Here is a 24704-nt window from a genome sequence, read left to right as displayed (position 1 = left end):
ACCAACACGATCCCCAGCTCTTCCTCTGCCTCTGACAGTTATGGATGTGAGGAAGACCTCTGAAACGTGTTAACATAGTCATCTTCAACAAGCCGGCAGCATTCTTTTGCTGCAAGGAAAGAAGAAGAGGAGGAGGTGGCGACAGACTGTGGAATGTGCTTTGTTAATCAGTTTGACCCCCGTGTTTCAGTCACTTTCTTTTCCAGAGCCACTGTGCGCCTGAAAATCTCCGGTGCTGGCTGAACGATCACATTCTATGAGATGAAAATCCATACAAGTATGAATCCTGTCAGCCAATCAGGAAGTATAATTAGCAAGCGAGTAACTACAGTGTGCGTTGAAGACTTGTCTGTGTGGAAGTAACATGGATGGTGGCAAAGAGAGGTGAAAAGAGAAAATGTGATTCTACCTTTATCTTATGTAAATACATACAGTTGTCTAATGGCAACACTGTGCCCTTCTAACATGACTAATACCATATAATCACCATGCACTGGCTCTATTTCAGGCAGCTACCATGGTAATTCTAAATGGCATGTCCACATCGTTCCCTGTCTTTATCTGTAATAAGCTCTCCAGCTACATAATTAGGCTTCACTTCATCATATTTGGCAGGAAAAAATATCCTTTATACCCTTGCACACATACCTTCACCATGTTGTTTAAAAGTTACCATCCTATGTCTGTCCCAATGGGTCAGTATTACTGTAACTTTCAGTACCTTGATCTGGTTCAAAAGGAGACTTGACAGGTAATGATGACTGTAAATATGACCCATTGATGAGACTTTCTTCCACTGTGAGAGCATGTTGAAATCGGAGTGCTCTTCACAAACATGGGCCAGCCTTGCTCTGCTGTAGCTACTGTAGGGAGGGACTGTAGAGTTAGCAGTACACCGAGCACCCTGGATGACGTCACACCACAGGGGGTCTCAACCGCTTCTTTAATACCCTATGGCTTCTGTATTTGAGAAGGAGGAGGTTGAAACTGAATGTTTGGCTTGGATCTTCTTAGCAAAAGAGGGAAAGCACCATGTTTTTTTTAAGTGGGTTTAATTAGTTGTGATTTTTTCATCACAATGGAAATGTACTGTAGCAATTGCGATGATGTTACACAATGAATTGTGTGGTTCTTTCTCACAGATAAATCTCCATATGTTGAGGACCTCGTCTTCCTAACTTTGTATGCCAAAGCTGGTGTTATTTCCCATCAAACTTCCCCAAAACCTACATAAGCTAATAAAAGTGTTTTGAGTTATCTAATCATGTCAAGGCTCTCATATTGCTTAGGAGACTGTGATTTTGAATTACCTTTCTTTATTGGACTGGTGTTATACATCTTTCTCTGCTTACCAACCAGTTTTTTTTGTAAGTTGTAAATGGAATGGGTTTGCAGAGGAAACAATGGGTTAATGATACCCAAGCATTTGAGGGAGTTTTGTGTGCGGGTGGTACATTTCTGTGAATTTCATCATTTTGCAGATGTGCAGCGCACTGGTCAAGTATTTAGACTGCTATGCAAGTTCCTGACTTTGACAAAAAAAAAAAGGCAATTACTATGAGGAATAAATCCCACCTGAGCTGACAGGGAGAGTGAACCCAGATGGCCATACCCTCAAATCTTCCTCCACACCTTGTACAAGCCAGAGAAGGCATGGCCAATCATGATACATTTGACAGTTTTTCCAAAAAGAGACTCCAGAAGGACTCTTTTTAGAAGTAATTTTTAGAATGTTTTCATCAAATGGTTCATTTAAAAAGGTGCCAAGATAAAGATTCTTATATGTATTTAGAGCCCCAAATGGCATTGTGTAACAATCTTTCAAATCGAGTTGTTACATTAGTCTGGAACAAAGACAATGTGTCAAAGTGTATTGTGTTCATTTTGTGTGGGTATCAACATCCACTAACAGTTTCCGGTGAAAGAGGTATTGCGTGCGGGTGAGCGTAACAGACTCTGAGAGCCAGCTAAGGCAAGAGGGGCACTCAGGCAGAAAACAGGCGTGTGTTTTTCTTCTCTCATATCTGTGGTGACATCCTGAAACCTAATGGAGTCAGTTACTGCAGGGCTGACCCCTCTGTTCTCCAACTTTTGTGATTTTCTGCATGAATAATAAATACCTGGCAGGCTCTCAGCTGCTCGGTCCTCCCTGACTGCTTTCATGTGCTTGTGTCTGGGCACCTCTTGGAAGACTGCAGCTAGCAAGGCTGCTGGGCTCTCGCTCTTGTGACACTGCATTTGTTTTACAATCATCTCACATTTTTCGGAACTGACCTCATGAACTGCAACATGTGGCTCCAAAAGCTTGTCTTCCTTCCAGAGCAAAAGGGGGACGGGCAGGGTATTGGAGAAGTGAGATAAAAGTCAGTCACATTAATATGCAAGGCTAATTGGCGCTGGTCCCAGGAGACTGATGCTGAGGAAGAAGCTCTGAGTTTTACCCCAATCCACATCCTGTTGTGATCACATTTCAGACCTTGGCAGGGACAACACAGGGCAGGCTGCGGAGAGGAGGAGGGGGAGGAGGAGGAGGAGGAGGATGTTTCACTCCAAACCCCTTGGCTTGCCATTTCAGTCCTGCTAATCCACTTCCATTGGAGTTCTAATCTTCACTGATACAAAGAGAGACAGAGGAAGGCGAGGTAGAGAAAGAAAAGGTGGTGAAGACTTTGGCCGACAAAAGAACAGTCAGATATCCAAATTGTATTAATCGAAATCCTTCAAATGCAGCAATTTTCCCTTGAGAGCTTTTTTTTAAGTTCCATCGTTTACTTCATCTTCAATAATATTTTGCCAATTCATGAGTTTCATAGAATAACATCATCAACATTCTCTGTCAAGAGGAGCATACTGGATGTTGTAGGCAAAAAAAGTATTCACTTTGGCAGGAATCGAGGTAACAAGGAATCCTAGATGAAGACTTCAGTCTGCGGGGATTCTCTTGTCTGTCCAACCTACCAGCTAGCAGCATGGTGTAGCGGTCTAGATGGTGATGTCTGCCCAGATCCCAGTGCTGTCAGCCCCAGGCTCACATGGGTTTTACGGTCAGAGTGCATGTGAGGTTCTTCCTGCTGCTTTTCTTCCTCCTTCAGCACAAGTAGCCTCTGCCTGCTACCTCACTGCTCTCTTAGAGTGCAGCCCTGATGATTCAGTGTGGACTGGCCTCGCTACTACAGATCTAACACAGGCAAGGAACTCGGCTATCCTCTGACGGACCTTAGAGCTGTATCTTTGTGTGTTTTGTTTCATGTCATTTATGGATCCCCGGTGACTTTTTCTGGGTCTTCTAGTGCAGTCAGGAGTGGGTGAGGGGCCTGGTGAGGTGGATGAGGGTTGGAAGGGGCGGGTGGGTGGGTTGCATCTTCCCACACTGCACTAATTGTTCTGCACTGAAATGTCTCTTTCTTGGTTTTCAATTCAAATTTAATTTGGTCTGTAATATGAAAGCAAAAGGAACATGATTGCCGTTGATGAGGCTGCTGTTGTTGGTAATGATGTTGTTGTGGATGTAACTTAAGGAGTGCATATTCTAAACAGCAGCTTAAAACGCATCACGTTTCAGTCACGGACCCCCAGGAATATGCAAGCCTGTATATGAAATCATAATTGCTCCATATTCCAGCCAGCTAGATTGTTATCACTTTCTCTCTCAGTTCTCTTCTCAGTGCCTGCGATCTTTCTGTCTAAGGGGTATTCTCTTTTGCTTCATCCCTTTCTCTCTCTCTCTCTCTCTCTCTCTCTCCTATCTATTGGAGGAGTGAGCATCCTTTGAAAAGCACTTTCAAAAGTAGTTACATGCAGTTACAGGGACCCCTAGTGGTATAACAGAAGAAGTATTGATCTCTAAACATCATGCAATGATTGCCTCAACACTGTCAAGATTCGATATTCATGGGAAATCAGCATGAGGAGGAAATCAAACTAAAACTCCCTGCAGATAGAAAAATGTTTTTTGCATATCTGTCTGTTATTTTTGTTGTGTATGTATTGTTTGTCTTATGTGTTTTTCAGGAAGAATAGTCCTATTCTGAAAACAAATCAAAGTGGATGTTGATATAGAGTGCATTTGCAGTCCATTGATTGTCAACTTCCAATTTCATTCAATCACACAATGTTTCCCCTAGATAATTACAATTAGTCATAACATTTTAATACAAATCAACATTGTCTAAACTGATGTTTACGAGCCGAGTACTCTGTTCAAATCAATAAATGAATGAGCTTTACACAGCATTGCATACATGTGCAAACCAACTAAAAGAATGTGCATTATAACACAATTTCTTTTTATAAAATACAGTATCTAAAATGTGGACCTTGTCACGCACGATAAATTTCAAGCATCCACTGGCAGATGGTAGCTGCCTCAGTGTAACATCTGAAACCGCAGGCCGGCTGTAATCTTGCATCTCATCTCCTCAGTGTCAGATCAGAACACAGCAAACCAGCTCTGTGCTGATAAGCATCAATCTGTTTCTGTCTTCTCAAGTGTACTTCACTTCATTAATAAAATCAATTAGCATAACACATACTGGCAGCCCGTGTGTGTGTGTGTGTGTGTGTGTGTGTGTGTGTGTGTGTGTGTGTGTGTGTGCTGTTTTCTTCAGTGCGGGAGTGTTTTAGCTTCCCAGATGACTGAATTGAATCCATTAAATGTCTGTGAGGATACATCAACAGACTTTCAAGCGCTATTAGAGCCATCAGAAGGGGGTGGTCTCTGATTGCTCTAATAGTGGGGTAGGCTACCTGTTCTGCTACAAAAAGGGACGGGAGCCAGACAGCCAGTAAGACTGAACATGGTTTAACATCATACTAAATGTGGACTGACTGGAAGTTGGACAGTTCATAACAGGTAGTAATGTAAACTACTTAGCAGAAGACATGACATATGTGAACCATGTGTATCTGCATGTGCATGCAGTAAAGGGTTATAACTAAACAGACCAGACTTGCTTGGGTCCGTGTGTGTGAGCTACTATAAATGTAATGAGCAACTCTGCTGAACCTCACTTAACCCAAACAGAGCCTTTTTGTATGGCTGCTGCATAGTAATATTGCCCCTCCACATAACCACAGCACGGCTTTAGCCCAAAGCCTCTGGACATCTGTCTCCTGTCTCTGCCACTGAGCTAGAGCCTGGCACACCACCTCACCCCATCGCTCTGGCCCTCCCTGAGTTATAATATCACCAGATGGTGCAATAAAAATATCAGTTAATTTTCTTGTTTGTGCCTATGGGTGCCATCCTATGCCGATTATGGCTTTACAGGATTTACAGTGATTGATGGTCCTTATAAGAAAGGCGTAATTTTTTGACTGAACTGATGCATGTACAAATCGTGGCCAGTAGAGTGTCCCCTCTGGATCAAATCAATGTTCTTTGCGCAGAACTCGCGAGAGTATGTTTTTATTCTTCCTGTATAAACCCTTAGGGTACTATGTTGACTGTTGACTGAAATGAACGTACTGCGTGTCATCGCTCAGTTGAATGTGTTATTGGTAAGTAAGTAACTAGCCTGAACTGACAAAAAAACATGTTATCTTTAAATCTTTAATTTAAAAGGATAGTTAAACTCTAGATTTAGACTAGTCATGACCAGAGTCATAAAGATCAATTTCTCCCTGACTCTGGTCTAGACGCCAGCCGGCGTTGAGGCTAGGTTACAGGATTTGGGCAATTATTCATAGAGCTCCTCCGGGTTGAAAGTGAAATGTGAAGTGTTTTTTATGAATTTATTAGCAAGCTGCATGCAAAGTATATTCCGCTTTTAAGGCTTCACTCTGTTGTCTCACATGAACCAGTTGTAGGCTTTAAACTAGCCTCGGGCTGTTATGATTGCAGACTTCCCTATCCTCAGTCCAGATGACACCTATCTTTGTGTACGGTACGTTGAAGAAGGGTCAACCCAACTACTTCAGAATGCTGGACAAGTCTAACGGGGCAGCGGAATTTGTTGCAAATGCTCACACCTTGGAGAGGTACCCTCTGGTGATCGCTGGAGAACACAACATCCCATTCCTCCTCAATATTCCCGGAGAGGGCCAGCGGGTGAAAGGAGAAGTCTACAATGTTGACCCTCAAATGCTTGAGTTTCTGGACAGGTTTGAGGGCTGCCCAACCATGTACCAGAGGACCCCAGTAAAGCTTGAGGTGGACGAGTGGGTCGGACAGGGAGAGAAGAGCCTTTCTGGAGGAAGCACCATTGAGGCATTTGTCTACAGCACTACCGCCTACCAACCAGACTGGCCCAAAAAGCCCAACTATGAGAGCTTTGATGCCTATGGGGATCATGGACTTGTCTATGTAGACAGGGAGGCCAGATAACTGTTAGAAAAGTTAAAGATGTAACTGTTATCCTGTATAAGAATAATTCTGTGTTCATTATTCCTTGTGTGCAAAGAGAGGCCTATCCCCAAATCTGAACTCTGGCTAACACTAGGCTTACGTAAAGGGAGACCAGATAACAAAGCAACAAAACTACAGGAATGTGCTCAGTTTATGCAAATTTTAACAGCAATTTTTTTTAAATGTTTGTAGTAGTAATGCACAATGTATACTTTTAAAAACCTCTGACCATTTATTTACAGATACGCTCTAGGGAAACATTTAACTTTGTGTCTCTTTTATAACTTATTTAGAAACTGTATACCAGTGTTTCTCAACTGGTGTAACCTCAGGACCCACATTTTTCTTTCCTTGAAAGGAACTCAGAGTACCGCTATCACAGGGAACATGTTACGTGTGCAGTTACAAGGCTGTATCATAGTGAAGTCAGCCTTTGTTATTTAGATTATGTTATATAATAGTACTTCAGTCTTTGTACTAATTGTATGTTGGCTCACTGTTGACAATCTCTGGGTTGGCTGACTAATTACTGAAAAAGGCTTGGTAAGAGTCCAGTAGAATGTAGGTAGTAATCATTCACAGTGTGTACCTCAAACCCAACATGTACATTCAAATAAACACAATCATTAAATAATTTTTTATTGCTTTATGTTCAGTGAGTTTGTTTTATCCCTATACTCTTCACATAATGGAATTACGATGGAATTGGCCTTCCAGACATCGGTAACATTATTTTCTAGATTTAGTGAAATATCTTACTATATTGGGAATCATCTCCAACTAGCAGTTCACCTACTATTATGTTCATTTCAGGACTAAAATCTCAAGTTTGCCAGAAAAGGAAAAAAGACAAACACATGTTAACATACTTTTACTCAGAAAAAATGAAAAGTAATATTTGTTTGGCACTCATAGTTGAACCTCAAAGCCAACAATGTCCCTTTAAAATAAAGTGTTAGTGTTAGATTTTTTTTATTTTAAACACTGACCTACAAAATATAAATGAAACACAAACAAATCTAACATATCAAACAGAGTATTGATTGTTTCACAGTCTGTTGAAAATTGTACAAAATGATGTCATACAAAAGAAAGTCATAATTGCTTTAAAGCAGTCTGATGTATTTTTACGGATAGAAATGACACATTCATTACAAAGCATAGGTTATATACAGACAAACATACTCTATCAAGAAACTTTAGCTCCCTCATAAGCAAAGAACAGAAAGTTTAAAAGAAACGTTTCCAGCATGTGCAGTTGAACTTCGCTGCTTACTGATAGTAATGAACGACTGTCTGACCGCCACTGCAATTTTTTTCTTTCTATTCAGACACTACGGGGGCGAAACAATGAAGTTATCTGGAAATCGTGTGAAGTGGGCCCGCAGACCTTGGAAAGGTGTGAGGGGGGGGGGAGGCGTGTGGAGGGGACAGCAGCTCAGTAGGGGTGAGGGTCCTTTCTGCTGTGTGGTACAGCACGGCTGGATGAACAGGTAGCACTGCGGATCACCTCCATCCATCTGGTGTGGGGGGGGGGGGGGGGGGGTGTAAGTTGAATAACACATTTTTTAAGAATTAATTCACAATTATTTTTCACTTGTAATGTCAGCATGTTCAGCCAAGGTCCTCACCTCTCAAAGGTGTACTCGCTCTCTGATCTGAAGTAGTACACGTGGGACTTGAAGTGGAGCTTGAAGACGTAGTCCTTGTGGATGTTTTCTGACTCTGAGGGCACAGTGACCGAGTAGCCCAGCAGAGGGAGGCTGGCCAGCGGGTAGTCATCCTGGAACACGGCAGAGGGTGGGTTGTGGTTTCTGTTAGGTTTTCCGTCGTGAAACGCTGACCCTTTAAACTAGGCACTGGTATCTTGTGCACTGAAACGTTAGCTTATCACCTGAATAAACAAAAAGACCAATTAAGATGGAGCTCACCTGGTGTGACTTGTAGAAAAACAGGCTGAAGTTGGTGAACACCACCCAGAGCTTCTGCCAGCCGTTGCTATTCTTAAACTTCCTCAACAGGTTTCCTGACAGCTGGTTCTGAGAGGGAAGGGGAGAGAGAGGGAAAGGCAGGACAACGTTGGCAACACTTGGGGCTTGAAAATCTAGTCCAACAGCATCTCTACAGTGGAAGCCTCTCCTTTCTTCAGAATGAAAGGCAAAACAATGACAAAACCGTAATATTAAACATGTATCAGCATGCCCATCCATGCAAGTTACTGAAACAACAAAACCGAACAACATTTAAACAATGTTTGAATGACAAAACATGCAGAAGAAAATCATCCCAATAACAGTATAGTCCATGACATCAGGTGCTTTACCTTCTACTTAACTTAATGTGTAACAAGTTCAACTACTCTTTAAGCCTTGTTGCAGTACCTCTCTAGTCCTGCAGGTGTCAGTAAAGGAGAGGCTGAGAGCTCGGTACCAGCAGACCACTGAAAGAGCCACAGGCCCCTGTATCCTGCCTGGCTTAGCGAAGTGCACTTTAGACTCACTGACTGGACTAGGGTCCCCTACCCACAGAAGGACGGAGAGACACGGACATAGGAAGGCGGGAGATGTAGGAAGAAAGAGGACAGACAGAGGAAGTGGATAGAGGAAGAGAAGAAGAGAGACGGTGATAAATGGAGAGGTGAAAACAAAGGTTGTTCATCAGGCTGACAGACACTGACACCGTGGCAGTAACTGAGACTGGACAGGTGACACATCTGGAAAAACAAAGCCACCACTTCACAGCTACAAGTTTTAGGGAACAGGACAGAGTTGGACATTTAAAACACAGGCAGGAGAGAGAGAATGAGGACACAGAGAGAAGGAACAGAGGTCAGACAGTCAGTCCTGTGTGGAAGAGAAGACAGAGTGATATCCACCCCCTCGTAGCATTCAGCACAAGCAGCTAGATGTCTACGGTGGTGTGTGAGACCAGAGGACAGACACCACTGCCAGTGAGAAGAGAAACCATGGATGAAGTGGTTAACACGGTTAAAACACAAATGTAGTGAAAACACGCACGCGCACACACACACACACAGTGGCAGGTACCTCCACGGCCACACTAAAGTCCACCATGGACACACTGGTGTTCCTGTGCCAGCACACGTGCACGGTGGTGTTGCCACGGTGAGGAGCCTGTCTCTCCAGAGACGTCCTCGAGGCGCTCAGCTCCTCCTCCGACTCCTGCTCCAACCCGCCCTCCTCTGGGGATTCTGGGAAAACGTGACCGCGGAGAGAAGAAGGGTGTTAAAGAGAACCAGAGGCTGATCCAGGAAGTCCTTCGCCCCTCCCTCTGGTGGGCACATCAATCACAATCAGTATTAGAATTGTTGCCGAGTCATTGTTCCCAAGTACAATATGAAGCACAGTGCTTTGTGACCTCTGCCTTGTGTAAAAAAATAAAATAAAGACGGGATATAGAATGATCAAAGTTCAATTCATCCACCTCTATACTGTCTGGGCTCTTTCTAAGGTACGATTGAACCCAGACAGCAGCTCTCCTTCCCTGGAGGGACAGGAGAGAGCACGCCAGCCTGCAGAGGAGCCCCGAGGGACAGGAGAGAGCACGCCAGCCTGCAGAGGAGCCCCGAGGGACAGGAGAGAGCACGCCAGCCTGCAGAGGAGCCCCGAGGGACAGGAGAGAGCACGCCAGCCTGCAGAGGAGCCCCGAGGGACAGGAGAGAGCACGCCAGCCTGCAGAGGAGCCCCGAGGGACAGGAGAGAGCACGCCAGCCTGCAGAGGAGCCCCGAGGGACAGGAGAGAGCACGCCAGCCTGCAGAGGAGCCCCGAGGGACAGGAGAGAGCACGCCAGCCTGCAGAGGAGCCCCGAGGGACAGGAGAGAGCACGCCAGCCTGCAGAGGAGCCCCGAGGGACAGCAGGCAGGACCCAATCAAAGAAGACCTCAGAGAGGTCCTATTGCAGGCAGTGACAGGTCTGTAAAACAATGCGTGAGAAACGAGAGCGGAGGCCCCCGGAGACCCAACAATGGCCTCGATAATAGACACAGACCTCCAGGGTCTGTCCAGGGTCTCTTCTCAGGCACGTCAACCGGGGAGATAAAAGGAGAAAAGATGGACAGGAGTGAAAAGAAGAAGAGAAAAGCAGGGTGGACACCCATCGTGGATCATGTTACCGGCTCTCCCTGTGGGAAAGGCTGAAAGGGGGGGGGGGGGGGGGGGCGGGGTGTAAATGGTTTTATGGAGTTGCCTGGAGGACCCACTAGAACCCCATGTTCACTCACACAGCTCTACTGGGAGCATGTCGTGTTTGTACGGCTTTACAAGTCGCAGGTGTTGGTGTAGGGGTCTATGCGTGTATGTATTACTGGGGGGGACTCACTGCTGTCAGTCAGGCTGCTGGACAGGAGGTCCGTGGAGGGCCCGCTGCTCTGCTCCGCCAGGTCGATGGCCATCCTGATGTCCTCCACCCACTTCTCCATCTCCGACGACGAGCTGGAGGAGAGCAGGGAGCGCCATTCATCATTAATGGTGTCACCGCTATGAGCCGGCATGGACAGAGGGATAGCTGTGTAGTGAGGGGGGGAGGTTCTGGGTGGGGGGGCGGAGGCCTGGATGTCACACGATGAATTGTTCAGGTAAATCACACATGTGCACTGCTAACAGGCACATCCACGGCAAGGCACTCAATAGAGAACATCATAATAGGTTGGGGAGTCCTCCATCTTTAATGAGCCAGGGGCACCGTGATCAATATTTCATCCGGTTATTCTTATGAGCAGACGCGCTCCATTCATATTGAATGTGATCTTCACTTAGACGATGAAGGGGGTCATGCTGCGTCCTGGTCGGAAGATCAGGAACGGTGTGTGTGTGTGTGTGCCTCACCTGGCCGCTACTACCAGGGACTGCCGCTGGCCGAAGAGGGTGAAGGAGTGAGGGACGCCCCATTCAGCCTCGCTCTCTCTGATCTAAGGAGGAGGGGAGAAACCAAAATGTGTCGGAATGCTGCGTCTGCCTTCCTAACGGACTTTAGGTGCGTTCGATTCAAGGCAGCACCGCTTACCGTCATGTCGTACAGGGGCAGCTGGCCGTGCACTTTGAACTGGTTGGCTGGCGTCATCCCTCGGCTGGTGTACACCAGACAGTCGCTGAACTGCAGCCAAGCGGGGAGGAAGGAAGGAAAGAACCCAGTGTTGTTATCTGGACTGTCAGAATGGGGGTGGAGGGGGATGGTCAGCCACGTTAGACAAGCCACAATACAAGTCTGCGATGGGGAACACACGCTGGCGGCCCAAAGCATATTGACCACCTGACACAAACACGTCATCTTCATTTTGTAGTTCAGTCATGCTACAAGGTGACCAAAAGTGAAGCCTGAAGGTCCTTTTGCCACATACTGATGCAGGCCAATGCAGGAACATGAACTGGATTAGATGTGTGCACTGAGGCAGGTTTACTGTGCCAAACAAACCACCGATACAGGTTAAGGAAGGAGGAAGTGATGCTTTACCAGGAAGAACATTCTTTGCTGCAGGCCTTTTCCTGAGAGCTTGCTGAGGCAACCCAGTCGAATGAACTCCTGAAACACACACACACAGATATAGATACGGTATGTTATTAATCAAGATATAGTTCCTCCATCGACTCCTACTTAAGAGCTTTGTAGATTTCCGAACTGGATTGAAAGCTTTTAGATAGTGGATCCATTGAAGTGAGGTTCCTCACCCTGCCAGGGACTGCCAGGTTGTCGATGCCGGTCAGATCCTTCTTCAGCTCCAGAAGCTTCTGGAAGTTCTCCATCTTGATCATGGTGCCGTGAAGCTGGACAACCATCTCGGACACGTCTGCCAGCGCAGCTGCAGGGTACCAGGGCGGACGGGGGGGAGGAGGGGTCAAAGGTTAGGCTGCAGATTTGGCAGGAGGACAGACAATAACCACTAGCACAACCTCTCCTCCCACACACATACACACACATACACACACACGCATACACCCCCCACCTCTGGAGTCCCTGAAGTCCTCGTGCGTGGGGGGGTAGTGTTTGCAGAGACGCTCCAGGATGAGTTTGTAGTGCAGCAGGCGATGCAGAGGGCGCAGCAGGAAGATGTTGAGGGGCAGGTAGCACACCTTCTGCTGCTCAAAGTCCCGGCACAACCCCTCCAGCCTCCTGGAGGTGCGGCAGGAGCGCTCCACCTCCAGCAGCACCTCGGAGTGCCTCTGGAGGTGCACCGTCAGCTGCTGCCGGGACGGAGGGGGAGGGAGGAGTGAGGGGGTGGATGTCAGTGGCAGAGTTTATGCCGTTTGGGAAATAGCGTTAGATGATTCTCCAGACATTCTTAGAAGTCCTTTTACGGAGCTTCGCAATATTTGTGTTACTGGCCAAACTAGAAACAAGGAATCAACAGGCACTCACATACTGATCTAATGCTATCATTTCCTTACATCATGTGGTTTAACAAAAACCTACAGCCATTCTTGGCATGTACGGTCATATTGGAAGAAAGCAGCGATTTCTTATCCATACGCTTCCTATTATAGTGAAGTATGTGTGCGTGTGTGTGTAGACCATGGGCTACTGTATGAATGAGATTCAGATGTGCAACTGAACCTTCAATCCCTGGATGTTTTTCAGCATCAAGTCTCCTATTCGCTGGTAGTCTCCTTTGATGTGGGCGTTGGAACGTCCCTCCCTGAGAGACGGAGAGAGAAAAAAGGGATGACTCGATGAATTCCACTCATCACTCATTTTGAGCCCCCCCTCACTTCTTCCCTATCCATGTTGCAATGGGGAAACAGTCCCTGGTATCAGCTTGTCGAGAGGGCCTCAGCCTTTTAGAGTTATGGCCCCCACCTTGGCTCATGCTCCTCAAAGCTCAAATCCCACATGTTCAATACACGACCAAATAGAAACAACACACATTTCTTATGGCACAGTGTCCTGTATCGACCAGCAGAGGGCGCACCACAGCAGTGCACCTCAGAGCACAACTCTCACGTCAAACGGGGAAATCCAGTTTGTTCCCTCTTTCCCAGCTTCATCAATCACCTGCCGCTACCTCCTTCTCCCAGACGGAGGCTCAGTGTCACTCATGGCACCAGCAAGGGGACTGGGAGAGCCGAGGACATTTGACGGGAACAAGAAGCCAATTTATCCAGCTGTCGATCAATGCCAGGTAGTCTCCCCAACCGGGCGGTGTGAAAAATGACCCTCTGTGTGGGTTGCCTGGCTCTCTCGCAACAGCTTTCTGATGGGGCTAAGAGCTTCTATAGAGAGGCTGGAGGCAGCAGTCCATGGTCTGTCCTTGTTTCCAACACGTGGTGGTGGTGTCATGTTCTGTTGACACCTCTCCAGCCAGTTCAATCAGAGCACTTTGAACCCCTCCAAGCTGCTGTGACTGCGATGGGAGTGAAAGAGGGGGCCAGGAACCCACTGTGTCCTGAGGAGTGACGGTGACGAGTGATACCGACAAAACACGCATGACACACACACACACACACTCACCACAGTGCCAGCCTCTGCTCCACCTCCTTGAGGAAGGCCAGGTGGAAGGAGTGGACAGGGTCATAGCTGGCAGACACCAGGCTCCTGAGAGACTCGGGCAAGGCCTCATCTTTACCCACCAAGCTAGGGAAGGACTGGGACAACGCACAGACACAGACACACACACAGACACACACACACAGAGACATTTAAGAGATAGCCTGTGACCTTGGAAGAGGATAGTAGCACAGTAGTTTCATTACATGGCATGGTGTTGATTTTATTTTATAGTGTGCTAGTCCTTGAGCCGATAGCAGTGGGGTGGGGTGGGGTAGATAGGTTGCTTTTAACACACCCGGCCATTTGTTTGCAGCGGCTTTAATCATAAACACACAGTTTAGTGTTGATCCTGCTGGAGGACAAACAGAGACCACCTGATGTGGTGGTGCCAAATTCCACAGACACTCAAATCCCTTCACTCCCCACACACACTCTTCTGTTATGCTTGTGTCTGTTTGAGTTGGTGAGTTAGTAGGCAGTGGTGCTTGTGGGGAGAGGGGGGGGGGGTTGTCAACAGAAGGCTAGCACCAGCAGCTCCAAAGCTGCACCTCAGGGGCCCAGGAGCATCCAGGAAGAAGACGCAAGGGAGGGAGGGAGGGAGGTGGAAGGGGGGGAAGCTCAGATCTGGCAGCCAGGAAAACTATTTAAGAGGTGTTTAAAAAAGCGCCCTACGTCTTCCCCACCCACATCAAAGATGATGGAAAACACACCCTGAAACAGCCGTGTGGGAGAGAGAGAGATGAGGGACAGAAGAGTTTGTCTTGTGGGTGAGCTGGGAAGGTTTAAACTAACAGCCCGTAGCATATCAGCAGGATGCCAAGACAGGCAGCAGAACAAACAGCAGACAGCAGCAATACAGTTTACAGTAGCAGAACACACACACACACACCCTAAAACATGGGAGCCTTACCACAGTGATAACCTCCAGGTCTTTCAGGAAGGTCCTCTCTGTTGTGAGCAACTCTTTGGCGATGAAGTAGGCTTTGTCAGTGGGGAACTTCTGGACACAAGAGACACACAGCTTTCTGATCACCATCGACCTGCGACCGATTAACTTTACACACATTTGACTTCCATGCAATTATACGTTTATTAGGAGCTGAATGAATGTTTTGTTTGACTTTTTCCATAGATAGATCAGTAAGCCCATTGACTATCTGGATACAACAGCCCTTACAAATCAAGCAGCTGCTTCTTGCTCTAGATGTTGGATAGTAAAGTGGATCTGGTCAACTGGTGTAATACTCTCGTAAAACTAATTTTCACAAGCTCCACCCAGGAGTCTGGTGATCCCGGGTGTACGTTTAGTGGCCCATATAGCTGTTGGAGAACTGAGCCTGCGATATCTGGGCCTGTGGCTATTCTGGGCGTATTTCTACAGCTCCTTTGAGAGCCTTGCAACGTCTCGCACGAGTACAGTACGGGATACACATCATAACTCAAGACCTTTAGCTGACAGTCCAAGTTTCTGTCAAGCTCGCTCCCTCCCTCCCAGCTGTGTTCACTCTTGGTAACCGTTTCAATACTTTCAGTGAGCACATTCTGAACGTTTGTCCTGTTAATGATTTCTCATCTCCTTCTTTTTGGTTTTTACTCTCCTCCATCACCCTCCTCTTCCTCTACGGTCTCCTCTATTTTCCTCTTTCATCCCTCCGTCTCTGACACCAACCTTTCGGCGGGCCTCGTCCTCATCGTCCGTGCGGACGTAGCCGGCGTCGGTGAGCAGGGGGCTGGTGAGGGGCGAGGGCTGCTGGTCCTCGGGGCTCTGCCCCAGGCCCAGGGGGGCACTCTGCCCGCTGCCGTTCACAAGCACCGGGCCGCCGGCCGCCGGCGAGTCAGGGAGACTGGGACTGCCCGACAACACACCTGGGGAGGAGGGATGGAGAGATGGGAGTCAGGGTTGGACCCAGCGGGTGCAAGCACAACGCTCTTCACTGTAAGTTGGCTGCCGTTCAGCTTGCTGTGATGACGTAGAAGCTGAAAGGACAGTGAACTTGAGGTGGTGAGCCAGTCCAAAACACAAGTATGAATCAAGAAAGAGAAAAGTGTCTAAGAAACAAGGGTGGAAACAAAGGAAGGTGAACAACATGTTCCCTGCTGCTACGACAGAAACTAGGAGCATCTACAAGAGACCGTTTGCTACCGAGGCCTTCTAATGTTTCTACCATTTTCCCAGAAGCATGGGTGAACAACTCAGATGGAAATGATGACAATGCCACTGAAACTATAGGCCGTCCACAGACAGGGCTACGACACCCCAGAAAACTACACCCCAGACTAAGGTCTAATGATGGATCACTACATCTAGAACAGACACTAGGGACACAAGACGATCGCATACTTGCCCAGTACAGTCTCCTGTCCAATGATTGATGGTCCTACGGCTGTCAGTCATGGGTAAAAACCATGGTATAAACCACCTGTGGCAACCACTACAACATCCCATAATACTAAAACTAGAAGACATTCAGACACAAACACAGGCCCATCTGTGTAACCAGACAGGATACATGCAGTACATCAAGCTACAACAACAAACCACAATCAGCTAAACACAAAACAGGGGGGGGGGGGGCGGGGGGGGGGGGGGGGGGGGTCTAGCATCTAAGAGGGTGGAGGACACAAAGTGGGTGGTGGTGTGTGTGTGTGTGGGGGGGGTGCGTCACGACAACAACGTAGCTAATCTAAAGAAAATCCCAGAGTCCCTGAGCTTCTCATTTTGGGTCAACTTTATTGACACTAGCAGTGCACACATTCAAGATACAACGTTAGAAAGTGTAGAAAGTTACCATTCCAGAGGAGCACAAAACATTAGAAGAAGAAGGATCCAGGGTGTGTTTAAAAAAGGACAGAGCTACAGATATACAAACGTGTTACAAGAGTGATATAAAGAGAGCGTTGAGTGACCAGGATACATTCAGGGTGGGGTTAGTGAACAGAGAGTGTTGTTTGTTCCAGGAGAAGGGTGTGTAAAAGGTGAGGGGTGTAGGTGTGTGTGTTAGGGGGTCTGGTCTGGGGTTTTAATGATTCCTCAGCCTTAACAACCGTAAGAGAGTGAAATACAGCGCTCTCCTGTATACATTTGACTACTTCAGGAGAAACACTCAGTAGGTTTCTGAATCGTAAAAACAAAAATGGAGGTTAAAAAATGTTTGTCATCTTAACAGTTGACTGCAAGTCAAGTCAGTCAAACATGTAGCCCAACTCAGCACTGGGCAAAAGAGCATAGCTTGTATGTAGTACAACCTAGAGTGATTATAATCACGCACATCTAGGAAAGGTCTGTCTTGGGTCCTATACAAAGTACAACAAAGAAACCCTTTCACATACAGTGTTATAAAAAGCTGTTCGCAGTTTGACTTGCTGAGGGTGCCAAGTTGGTGACAGTGGAAGGTCAGACAGGATGATTGAAGCTCCAGTGCACTAGGTTTTGTGTGTTCTCTGCAGTGATCCGTTGAAAAGCCAACTCACTTCCTCAGGACAGCATAACTCTTGGCTGGATCATGAGAGGACATTTTACTATGCTATGTTAGACCTGAACCTAACTTATTAGGATAGAAAAAATACGACAAAGCTGTTTCATACTGTATCAGCTAAAACTAGCAAACCTTAAAGCTATTTACAGTAAGACTAATTCAACTAAAATTTCAATAAGCTGAATTAGATTTTGACAATTTGGAATTGAAGATGAAATAGGAAGAATGCATCAGGATATTAAGATGATGTGTCCTGCTTTGCCATAGCCGTGTCTCTAGGCTCCATGCACAGTTCTGTAGCCCTACGTTAGGAAACCATAGATCCTCGGTACAGACTGCCCTGTCTCCCAACTGCATCGAAGAGTTGCTGAGAGGACACTGGAGCGCCAAGTCTGCCTGTCTGAGCCTTGTGTACAGTGAGTGACAAAACAGTTGAACACAAAGGACAGAGCAAAGAACAGGTTGACATGCCTCAGGAAGAAAAGAAAAACAGAGGAGGGGGGGGGGGGGGAGGAGGAGGGAGAGTGTGGTGTCCTCCCACTGTGGTGGTAAAAAAGAAAAAAAAAGAAAAAAGAAAACATGCTGACGCAAAGCCGGAAACATTTCCCTGTCCGTTTGATGTGCAAGCAAGTTACGCGTTGAAAACCACGTCAAAGCGCCCGGCCCGTTTCTGTGGAACACGCAGGGATACACACGGGCGAGGCGGACAGCAAGCAAACGACAGTTATGAGAATGAGCCGACAGCCACCTAGAAACTGGGTTACGGAAGAAAGGAAAACCAGGGCGGGGCCAAAACAAGGAGGACAATGAGCTGTTTTGCTTGTGGTGCATGCCAGGAGTCAAGCCAAGCAAACGGCTGTGAGGGTGCCAGGCAGGACGGCAGTGGGCTGATGCTGCTGATGGCCGCTTTTAATGGGAGGGAGGGTATGGACAGCAGGGTACAGGGAGAGGCAGAGACAACACAACGGCTCTCACAATAACGTCTGATAGACAGAAGAGAACCACAAAGCACCGTTGACCTAGCTAGAGTTTTTTGTACTTAGCTTTTAGCATATTCTCCATACAGTATAACTACTGGTAAATATTAACATATCCTTAATGCCCATAAGTGTGTAAAATAGATTCCAACATTCTTTTAAGAGTAAAAATGATTGAGATGGCAAGTTAGAGTATGTCCTTGGAATGTTTAAAATGTTGATCCAAAACATCAAATAAGTTTGGAACCATTCTAGTTAATAATATTTCCAAAAAGCATTTTCTACAATTGCTCATATAAAATGTTGTACTTGTGGAAGTCTACAAACTTGATTAGAGGGTACAAAAACAAGCTTTCTCAAACAAAAAGCAGGAATTAAACTTGTAAAAGTGCTCTGTATAGAAAGACAAAACATCCAACATCTAAACTGGACTACAGGTACAAAAGGCAGGTAGCAAAACACTCAAAGAGCCTGCAAATATCGTAAACTACAACTACTATTTGTCTAAACTACCGTCACACCTCTGACTAAACACTTGTATCCTTCAAAAACCTTCCCACTACTAATCTAATAACAATCATTCTATTGCACAAGACAACAGTCAAGTAATTACAAAAAAACGATGTGAATCGAGAACTTAAAGTAGCCAAAATAAAATATGTGATAAACTCAACTTAATGATACAAGAAGGCATTTAACCTATTCTCATTGCAGCACTTTTAAAACGATGTATTCTTCATGGACAAGTTTTTTTGTCCCAGATAAAGAAATGAGAGCCAACAGAAAACCCCTTTTTCTCTCTATGTCCACCTGAACAAGACACAATGACCACAATTCACCTCCTGACAACCCACATGGATGTACAGTCAAATACAGTACATCCCAGCTTTGCAGCACCTCTCTAAACCTTCCGTTTCTTCTCCAGTTCGATCATTCGAACTGCTTGAAGATATTAAAATATGGCACTTCGTAAGAATCCTTCTAAAAACATCCTTTTTCTCGCTTTGAAGTTTACATGTTGAGTACACACCTTATTAAAGATTAACAAACCCCATGAGAGGTTAGGCTGCTTTACAGATATGAAGGAACTCAATAACTCGGCTTAAGGTCGCTGAATAAAGCATCAAGAAATAGCTTCAAAAGCTTCAAAGAGAAACATAGGGCTTCAACTCAACAGTGTACCCTAACCCAAAGTCTGCAAAGGCCCCTACTTTAACTCAAAACTAGCACATGCTGTGACTGTTTAAACTATCCTTCAAAAGTTTGGCTCAGCCCTTAAACCCTCCTCAACAGCTGAAGACACGTGCCCCAGCATCCTCCTGGTTAAAGTTGAAGCAGCCCTCCTCCCCCACCTCCTCCTCCAGCTCCAGACTATCAAAGGAGAACTTGTTACGCGCCATGGGGGAGGAGTTAACAGCCGCGGGATTGCCGTACATTAAAGGCTGACCAAAGGAGCTGCCGACTTCTGACTCTGTATCACTGGTGTCGGTGCCACTACTGGTGGACCCATCGATCATCTGAACCGGGTTCAGGTTCTGATTCTGGTCGGGCCCGCGGCGCCCATACAGCCTCTGCACCGTGTTGGAGCGGGCCTGACCTGGGACGGTGAGGCCGTTCCCATTGGTTACTACCCGCCGCTCGATAGCGGCGACGGCAGCGCGGGACGGGGGTCGGGGGTCATGGCCCGGGGTGGAGGTCAGCTGACTAAGAATGAAGGGGTCGGTGTCGGAGCGGTTCCGCATGTTGTTGTGGAGTTTGGCCAGGTGGGGCGAGCGGCTGCTAATGGGAGAGTAGCTGCCGTACTGGGGGGGCTCGCCTCCGAGCAGGGGACCACACCCGGGACGCTTGCTGAAGTGATGGCCGCCGTCGTCCCAGTGGGAGGGGCGCGGCCCGTGGCCGTTCTGCTCCGCGTGGCTCAGGGAGCTGGTCCGGTGGAAGCTGCTCACCACGGGGCTGGAGCACACGCTACGCGTGCCCCCGGACGGGCGGCCCAGGCCCGGCCCCGCCGCCGCGCGCTTCCCCTCCCCGCGGAACAGCTCTTCCAGGAGGGTGCTCTGGAGGGGCGGCCGTCCCAGGAACGACCCCCCGTTAGACTCGTCGTCGGTCGCCTCCCTGCTCATGCTCAGAGGCTTGGCGGAGACCGGCGGAGACTCGCGGAAACGGTTTCTACCCAGCATGCCCTGCGACGGCTGATGATGTGGCGAGGGGTAGTAGACCCCGTTGATAGCCCCTCCCCTGACCCCTGGCTCATCCTCATTGCTGTCATTTGCTTGCGAGTGAGACCTGGTAACCCGGCCCTTCGACACATCGTATTCGCTATCTATATCACTGCAGTCGATGTAAGGGATGGAGGAGCTGCTGCCCTTAGCGGCCCTGGAGGCTGGACCTGTGTTCAGATGCTCTGCGTGCTGCGGCCTGGCTGGGTTGGACCTCTGGCCGCGGCTCTCCACCGCTCCTGGGACTGGCCCGTCCTGGAACCCGTTGGGCCGGCCGGCCGCCGGGCTGGCTGCAGAACCAGGCTCCTCCTGACCACCCTTGGTGGACTCTCCTCTGCGGCCCAGTCTAGAGTCTGACTGGTCTACTGACATAGCACTCTGAAGGGAAGGATGGAGGAAAGAAAGGCGGAGGGAGAGAGGATGGGGAAGGGACAAGCCATAAAGCACGAGAGATAAGGACGGTGACTCATTGAGTTTGGAAGACGTGTGACTACAGTTAGTAGGGGATAATGAAATTGTGGTGAAGATAAATGACTAATGGTTTATTTAAAAGGGTGCACGCATAATGGAAGTCTAATGGTCAGGTAGTTAGTTACCTCTTTTGGCACTTGGGAGCGAGGCAGGGAAGGTTGGGGATAGAAGCTGGACTGGATCTTACTGTGTTTCCTAGACAGACACAGAGATAGGTTAGAGCACCGGAACATCAGACAGATACCCTGTCATCATTGGGTGTGTCTATTAAACAGAATGACAAGGTGCTGGATTTAAATGATCCACTTTTATTAGCTTGGTTAGCTAAACCCATGAGTATGCTTTGTGCTCACGCACACACTAGCCAAGAATCGATCACATTTAACATGCATTTGCTGGTTTGACTTCTCCCTAAGGGCCAGCCTGACAGTCAGAATGTCTGGCCTGCCTGATGCCTCACCTTTCAAACGGGACCTTCTTGAACTCAGAGTCCTTGACATAATCAATAACCTGCTTCTGTGTTCGACCGCTGTAGACACAAAGGAACACAAGAGGGACATAGTTAGTAGTTAAAAGCACATTTCTAGAAGCAAACAATCCACACAAGGCCTCTCTGAAGCATGCCATGTTTGGTCGGGCATCACGCAGCCTACCTAAACCGGAAAGAGGACCCCCTGGTGAACAGCACAGGTTTGGGCTTGGGTTTGGGTTCCTCAAAGAGCCTGAAGAAGGCATGGTACTCCACGCAGATCTTCCAGAAGATCTTACAGCAGTCCCGACTGGCCATGACAAACTCCAACGTGTCGTGATGCGCACTTTGCTGTGGGACACAAACCCAACGTGGCTGCAGTAGACCTCGTACCATGTCCTACTCAACTATGACACTTCCTAATGAACGTTCGTTAATGACTAAACTTCATTGGCAGAACTTACATTCAGGTCTGGTCTCAATTTGATGAGGAACCTCTTTCTCTTGAAACTCAGCTTGCGTATTTTTGACCAGTTAAAAGCGTTTATCTTTGTGTGGCCCTGCGGAAAAGGACCCCAAAAATACAAGAGCAAGACAAATTGGTTGTTAAGGGTTTTTTAAGGGAAACAACAGTAACTATCTCACATCAAGCCACTCAGGAAAAAGACAAAGTATTGGCATGTAAATGTGCATGCCTAAGAGGTTCCTGAATTAGAAAGCCTGCACGGTATTTCCAAAAACAAAACCTTAGAACTAAACTTAGGCCGCAAACATTGCTGGGTCAGCTCAGTGAAAGCAAAAAGCTGAAGGCTTGCATGCCTACTTGTGCTTTGCTCAACCACATAGGGGTTTAGTCCTCCAGCATACACACACTATATTACAGTGTATGGCTCTCTCTGGTATTTTTTGTTTTACTTCTCCAAGGTTACTGCCTCAAAACAGTGTCAGAGGGCACATTCAGGGATCTGGTCACACGTAACGGCCATTTTTTTCCCCCCAACCAAGACGTGATTTGAATGACCCAATCGTTTGCAGTGGAAATCCATGAACTCCACTTCCAGTCCTTGAGTGACCCAACGCCAATTAGGCCGTTGCTACCGCCTTAGAGACGAGGCAGCAGCGTCTGAGCCCGTCACCTGCAACACCAGCACGCCGGTGTGTGCCACGGCCAGGCTGAGCTTGGTGCCCTCGCGGTCCTTGGCAGGGTGCAGGCGCACCCCGTACATCTCCAGGCGGCGGGCTATCTCCAGCAGCTGGTAGTCTGACTCCGCTGGCGTCTGGCCCCTGTGGAATCAGACCGGGGGTTAGGGATGGCCCAAATTCTTTCTTCCCATTTACATGATTTTTGGTTACTGCAGGCCGGCAGGAAAAGAAATGAATGCGGTGGCAAGTTTGCTTCCCTAAATCTGATCAGGGCGAATGACTTCCTGTTTCCTGTATGGGCTCGTGAATTACCAACTTCCTTCCTGTCTTGGCTGGCCTCCAGAATGGCATTGGCTGGTCTCACCAGCATGAGGGAAGGGGTGAGGCGGAGAACAAAGGAGGAGACAAAGTGGTTCGGAGCCCTGACCCACTGACACGGGATCAGATGGGCTTTCATCCCACTGGGGCTGGGAAGGGGAGGAAGTTATGTCTTACCCCTTATATCGGGGTCATGGGCGACATCTAAAAACATTTTGACCTTGAGCAAAGAAGGTCAGAGAACAGGGAAGTCTCATTCTGGGGTCAAGCGGGTTACGACGGGGAGAAGGCTGGGGGGGGGGGGGGGTTAGGGAGGAAGGGAGGCAGGGGAAAGCATCATTGGCGTGCTTCCAATGGGTGGATCATGGGAAGGGGTGATCTCGGAGAGACAGAGAATAGCTCTGGGAAAGGACATTCAGCAGAGTGCCACAGTGCTGGTTGCAGGGAGGAACAGTTTTCGAGGGCAGGGGGGCAGACCAGGAGGGGTGTGCCAAGAGGGATGTTTGTGGATAACCATTTATGTGGGAAAGACACGGGCGTCGACGGGCTTGGCATATTTACAACCTCCCTCCCTGTTTTGACACTGGAGGGACATTACTCAAAGCAGGAAAAACATTTCATCCACTGTCAGAGTGTAAAACTACAGTTGAACTACAGTTGCGCTTCAGAAGAAAGGCCTGTTGACGGTGTCTGTCTTGTGTACGGGATACAGCTCCACTCACACATGCTTGCGGTGGTTCTCTGTGATCTTATCCCGGAGAGCATCCTGGTCAGGAATGTACTTGTTGTGAAGGAGGTGCTGCCAACTCTGGACCTCGTCAAAGTCCCCCATTTCAGCTGAGAGAATGAATGAGAGAAAGAGAGAGAGAGAGAGAGAGAGAGAGAGAGAGAGAGAGAGAGAGAGAGAGAGAGAGAGTGAGAGAGAGAGAGAGAGAGAGACAAAGAGAAAGAGGGGGAGGGTAATCCAATTATATGGCATTGCACAGGATGTCAACAATCGTTTTACAGCAATTCAAAAGTTTACGTTTTCTGAGAGAAAACAAAGATAGATCCTATTTACAGCGCTCTTTCTCACTCTTAAGAAATACATAGTAATCATCTGGTTTTAGCCTTCATATACTATAGCAGAACCACCCTCAGCCATGAGAGGCGATAACGCTCTTTACTCTTATCATCCATAGGTACAAAGAGAGCCATTACCATGGCAACTGAGCGATTGCGCGCATGCTGTGCAGCACAGCTGGTACGACAATGCCAGGTATCTATATATCATCCCCTCTGTCACGCATTAGATCTGACAGACAATATGCCAAGACATCAAACAAGTTGAATTCCTGTAGTGTTGGAACTAGGGCTTGAGACCAACACAAATCGACTGGGTTGGACCCTCTGCTAAGCCTAGTCCGGCAATGAATGATTGAAGAAATGATGGTGTTGCGTTCTACAAAGGGCAGAGAGAGGGAGGGAGGGTGGAGGTGAGGGACTGAAGGGAGCGGCCTGGCTGGTGGAGGAGGCAGGAGTGACACTCACACTGGACGATGTGGGAGACGAGCAGGGCCGCGGTGCTGTCGTTGCAGGTCAGGCGCCCGCTGGCCAGGTCATGCTTTATCTGCAGGGCAAACAGGTACCTGGAACCACGAGAGGGAGAACAGGAGGGAAAGGGAGGGAGGGAGGGTGAAAGAGAATGGGGGAGGGGGGTTTAGAGAGAAGAGGGAAAGAGTAGGGGAAAAGAAACAGAAAGGTGAAAGATGGAGAGAAAGGGGGAGGCAGGGATGGAGTTTCAAATA

The 24704-nt window shown here is 47.7% G+C and overlaps 2 protein-coding genes across 4 annotated transcripts in view; one reads left to right on the top strand and one right to left on the bottom strand.

Moving 5' to 3' along the window:
• The first annotated feature begins 5435 nt into the window (after positions 1-5435).
• On the top strand, positions 5436-6985 carry LOC136965817 (gamma-glutamylaminecyclotransferase B-like). 2 transcript variants are annotated; one of them, XM_067260076.1, is made up of 2 exons: positions 5436-5499; positions 5843-6985. In XM_067260076.1, the coding sequence occupies exons 1-2, from the start codon at positions 5458-5460 to the stop codon at positions 6323-6325; spliced, it is 525 nt and encodes a 174-aa protein (XP_067116177.1). In that variant the 5' UTR covers positions 5436-5457; the 3' UTR covers positions 6326-6985. The 2 variants fall into 2 exon arrangements, with proteins under 2 accessions (XP_067116177.1, XP_067116179.1); XM_067260078.1 differs by having other exon boundaries at positions 5447-5499; positions 5803-6985.
• A 216-nt stretch (positions 6986-7201) lies between these two features.
• Positions 7202-24704, bottom strand: part of farp1 (FERM, RhoGEF (ARHGEF) and pleckstrin domain protein 1 (chondrocyte-derived)) — a 40083-nt gene continuing 22580 nt past the window's right edge. The window contains exons 6-27 of one of the 2 annotated variants that reach the window (XM_067260074.1): positions 24448-24545; positions 23640-23754; positions 22593-22740; positions 21921-22016; positions 21641-21807; positions 21448-21516; positions 21113-21182; positions 20687-20894; positions 15517-15713; positions 14758-14847; positions 13809-13942; positions 12915-12996; positions 12307-12544; positions 12032-12162; positions 11817-11885; positions 11370-11459; positions 11192-11274; positions 10686-10798; positions 9394-9557; positions 8278-8385; positions 7978-8129; positions 7202-7866 (exon numbers count right to left, since the gene is read on the bottom strand). In XM_067260074.1, the coding sequence (XP_067116175.1) occupies positions 7785-7866; positions 7978-8129; positions 8278-8385; positions 9394-9557; positions 10686-10798; positions 11192-11274; positions 11370-11459; positions 11817-11885; positions 12032-12162; positions 12307-12544; positions 12915-12996; positions 13809-13942; positions 14758-14847; positions 15517-15713; positions 20687-20894; positions 21113-21182; positions 21448-21516; positions 21641-21807; positions 21921-22016; positions 22593-22740; positions 23640-23754; positions 24448-24545 (2704 nt within the window). In that variant the 3' untranslated portion in view covers positions 7202-7784. The remainder of the gene's footprint in view (positions 7867-7977; positions 8130-8277; positions 8386-9393; positions 9558-10685; positions 10799-11191; positions 11275-11369; positions 11460-11816; positions 11886-12031; positions 12163-12306; positions 12545-12914; positions 12997-13808; positions 13943-14757; positions 14848-15516; positions 15714-20686; positions 20895-21112; positions 21183-21447; positions 21517-21640; positions 21808-21920; positions 22017-22592; positions 22741-23639; positions 23755-24447; positions 24546-24704) is intronic. The other variant, XM_067260075.1, reaches the window with a different exon arrangement.

The sequence above is a fragment of the Osmerus mordax genome, chromosome 22 (assembly GCF_038355195.1).
Source record: "Osmerus mordax isolate fOsmMor3 chromosome 22, fOsmMor3.pri, whole genome shotgun sequence".
Lineage (NCBI taxonomy): Eukaryota > Metazoa > Chordata > Actinopteri > Osmeriformes > Osmeridae > Osmerus > Osmerus mordax.
This window is presented reverse-complemented; position numbering and strand designations above follow the sequence as displayed.